The sequence below is a fragment of the Orycteropus afer genome, unplaced genomic scaffold (assembly GCF_000298275.1).
Source record: "Orycteropus afer afer isolate SDZICR_OR568_19922 unplaced genomic scaffold, OryAfe1.0 scaffold00005, whole genome shotgun sequence".
Lineage (NCBI taxonomy): Eukaryota > Metazoa > Chordata > Mammalia > Tubulidentata > Orycteropodidae > Orycteropus > Orycteropus afer.
The window spans coordinates 1,506,526-1,510,196 of NW_006921592.1; the positions used below are offsets into that span (position 1 = coordinate 1,506,526).

General features: G+C 34.2%; 1 protein-coding gene across 1 annotated transcript in view; it reads left to right on the forward strand.

Annotated features, from left to right (window-relative positions):
• The window catches only part of SMC5 (structural maintenance of chromosomes 5), a 177,280-nt gene extending 176,204 nt beyond the window's left edge, over positions 1 to 1,076 (forward strand). The window contains exon 22 of the mRNA XM_007939525.1: positions 933 to 1,076. Coding sequence (XP_007937716.1) covers positions 933 to 1,076 — 144 coding nt within the window. The remainder of the gene's footprint in view (positions 1 to 932) is intronic.
• The last annotated feature ends 2,595 nt before the right edge of the window (positions 1,077 to 3,671 follow it).

Consider the following 3,671-nt stretch of genomic DNA (forward strand, 5'->3'; position numbering starts at 1 on the left):
AACTCCCCCTAGACTGACCGGCCGCTTAGGACATAGTCATGTGATCCATCATGAGAAACAACACTCACAAGTGAAGTCCAGCCAAGTTGACAGATCTTCAACTATCACAAGAACCATCACCCTCTCCATTTCCCCAGACAGATCAGTGTTGGCATGCACTCCCCTTTCTCCTCACTCACCACTGCCACTGCCCTGGCCCAGAGGAAACCCTAACTACCCCCAGCATCCACTCCTCTGACTGACATTGATAAACACAGAATAATCTTCATGAAGGACAATTCATAAACTTGAACCATTGTAATAGGAAATTTTCTTTGGTTCAAAGAATAAATTTATCTATATAAATGCTGTGAATAAATTATAAAACTGATATACTAAAAGATGTATGTATTAATGTGATACTTTTTTTTTTCCAGTTAAGTATTCATGAAAAGCCTCATCGGAGGTTCCATCCCTAATTCAAATCTTACCAAATAGTAATAATTTTGGGTGTTCTTTTTTTTCACCATTACTCTATGGACTAGCTACGTCTCTCTTAATAGCCTTTTGCTTTACCAAACACCTTGGCCGATAAACCAAACCACGCTGTTATGAACATTTCAGGGTACTAGTCTGTTATAGGGAGCTCTGGTAGCATACTGCCTAAGGCACTTGACTGCAAACCAGAAGGCTGGCAGTTCAAACTCACCAGCCACTCCTTGGAAGGAAGGTTGGGCAACCTACTTCCATAGTGATGCTGCCTTGGAGACCCAAGGAGGGGTCGCTGTGAGTCGGGTCTGACTCGACGGCACATAACAACAACAACAACAGTCTGTTACAGCACCTGACCATAGATATTGCTGATATACTTGATTGTATACATGTAAAGTGGGAAACTTATGCTTCTTAATATATAACGTTATATGACAGTTTGTCTGTTTTAACACTTACAGCTCCTGCAAAATCTTCCTTATTCTGAGAAGATGACCGTATTGTTTGTCTACAATGGTCCCCACATGCTGGAACCAAACAGATGGAATTTAAAGGCTTTCCAAAGGCGGCGGCGCCGTATCACATTCACTCAGCCTACCCAGTAAAAGCAAGGGGAGGGGACTTTGGAAATTTTCTGTGAAATTTTGTTCATAAGTACAGCTCAACTGAATAAAAGCTAGGATTTTCATTAAAACTGAAAGATCGGTGGTTTTTGGAAACCTGCTTTTAAATACAAGTGGGTTGATGAAATGGAGACCATAGTAACTTCTTTTTCTGGAACATTATCTGGTAGTAAAGTTGACATCTTTTTCAGTCATGGTTGGACATGAGTCCATAGTGCTCTGATTATGAGTCATTGATTCGTATGTTAAGAGGTGTTTATTGCAAATGAAAGGTACAGTGGGAAGGGCTTATTGGTCATAAGAAGTTTAGTTGACATGACAGCCCTGAGCTTTAATTGCAAAGTAACTTTTAATTACTTTTAGAGCCTAAAGATGACTCTAAAGCCTAAGTCATAGCTTTCTCCCAGTATTAGATTTAATTTTTAGAAAAATTGATAGATAAATTTCTAGTCTTAAGTGTATAGTAATAATTTATGATAAAACTCTTCATTTCTTTCTGTTGAAAAAGATAACCTTATCTCCACTAGGAAACAGAATTCTATGGGCATTTTAAAAAAGTTTTATGAAACTTGATCTTAAAATTGTTTTGATATTTCAATGGAAGAAGCAGCACTGGGTTTCAAAAAGGGTAGCTGGGCATCTTTGAAATGCCACAAGGTGGTGACAGATGGTACAAAGTGCAACCAAAACATTGACAGAGGATAGAATCAGGTGACAAGGGGTTTTAAAGAAGAGCCCTATGAAGCATGTGTGTGTGTATTTAATTTAAAGTCAATTGTATTTTACATCTTAAATTTCTAAAGCATTTTTATAATTATTTTTAGTAAAATTTTCCTGAAGATTTCATATACTGGTTTTTACAATTTATATTTGAAATTTCTCAGTGTTATGTAAAGAGTAAAGGGAAGCGTTGATTTGTTTAAAACCATGTCTTAAAACTGAACGTGTAGGTTCCATATGCTGTTGGTCCTACCCCATTGTCTTAGAAAATCTAATTCAAACTATTTTCTTTCAGCATGAAAGAATTAGATGAGAAAATCTTTTATTTCTGAGTTATACTAATTAACAGTGCCAAATTCTATTCCTTTTAAAAATAAATCTTGTAAAAAGACTAGTCCAAGGACATGTCTTTGAATTGCATATCAGATCTGTACTGGTAATGACAAGTATTTTGTTTTTGACTTTGCAGCCTGAATGACTCAAAGAATTGTACTCAGTTCAGTTTTTGTATATTCTGAAATTTATATTCTTATTATATCAAAAAATAATGAATGATAGGTTTGGCTTCTCACTTAGACATTTTTTCTTTCCAAAAATATTTTTTCTTTTATAAAAATTTTAAAAGAAAGGGCATTCCCTCTTAAACAAAATGGGCAAACTATAAAAATGTTTTAAAGTAACGTTTTTACTAGTGTGAACAAGTCATATAAACACTGAAAAACTTGGTAACATATTATTAAATGGACATTGTTACTAAATGTTTCTGTTGTTAAATACTTTGTTTTCCACCAAAATATCTTTACTAATATGTGCTTGGTGAATATGTGATAACTTAGTGCCATTCATCTTGTTCTTAAAAAATGAATATCAATGTGAAAAAAAAGCTTGAAAATGAGGCTTGTTTGAAACTAAGATGGTCAAATTACATTATAATTTACATATGCAATTATTCCATACTTTCTGTTACTCTACTAAATAGTTAATATTTGATTTTACATTGAATTTTGAGCTGTCATTTTAACATTAAAAGAATAAGTCTAACAGTACAGTCTCAGCCACTTAAAACTTCGTATATTTTCTGCAAAGGTTAAGTTTTAATTATATACGAAGTAAAAGCTCCAAGTAAAAGGCTGATTTGATTAATAAAATGTCAATTAAAACCTTAAGGTGATAAGCAAGTGTTTTTGATGACTAAATCTTCATTGATTTCCTTAGGGGGAGAGAGTCTGTTAATTTCTATATTTAAAGTAAAAGGAGTTCTTGCTGCTTTCCAATTGTCTTTTGGATGTGTGTGTGTTTTCTTTGGAATATGAACCTTCAGTATGTGAAATATTTGTACTTTCTCCTGCTGTTGCGTGTGTGTGTGTGCGCGCAGTGTGCATGTGTGTGCACCCATGTAACTGGGAAAAAATGCCTTGGGCTGGGAATTGCTACTTTGTTGGTAATAAATACATATTTTCACATTCTTTGGGTGTATGTTATTGTAAATGAGAACTACTTTAACCTTTCAACCTTCTTAAGAGACATTTTTCTATTCAGATTGGGAAGGGGTACAAGTCTGTTGGTTAAGTCCAGCATTTACGGAACATTGTTCAGCAGTTTTATCAGTGTTCAGAAGGATGAAAAACTTAGTCCCTTGCCTGCCTGCAAGGAAATTAGAGTTTAATAGAAACTGTAAACACACATGAAAGAAGGTTTAGACCAAACTAATACTAAAGAAACCAAACTACAAGGCAAGTATAACTTTTTAGGTTGAAACCCTAGATTTGCTAAAAACATGCCCAATAACCCATTTTGTCTTGTTATTTGTAACATGAAACTATCTAAAGTAATTTAAATATATATATATATATATAT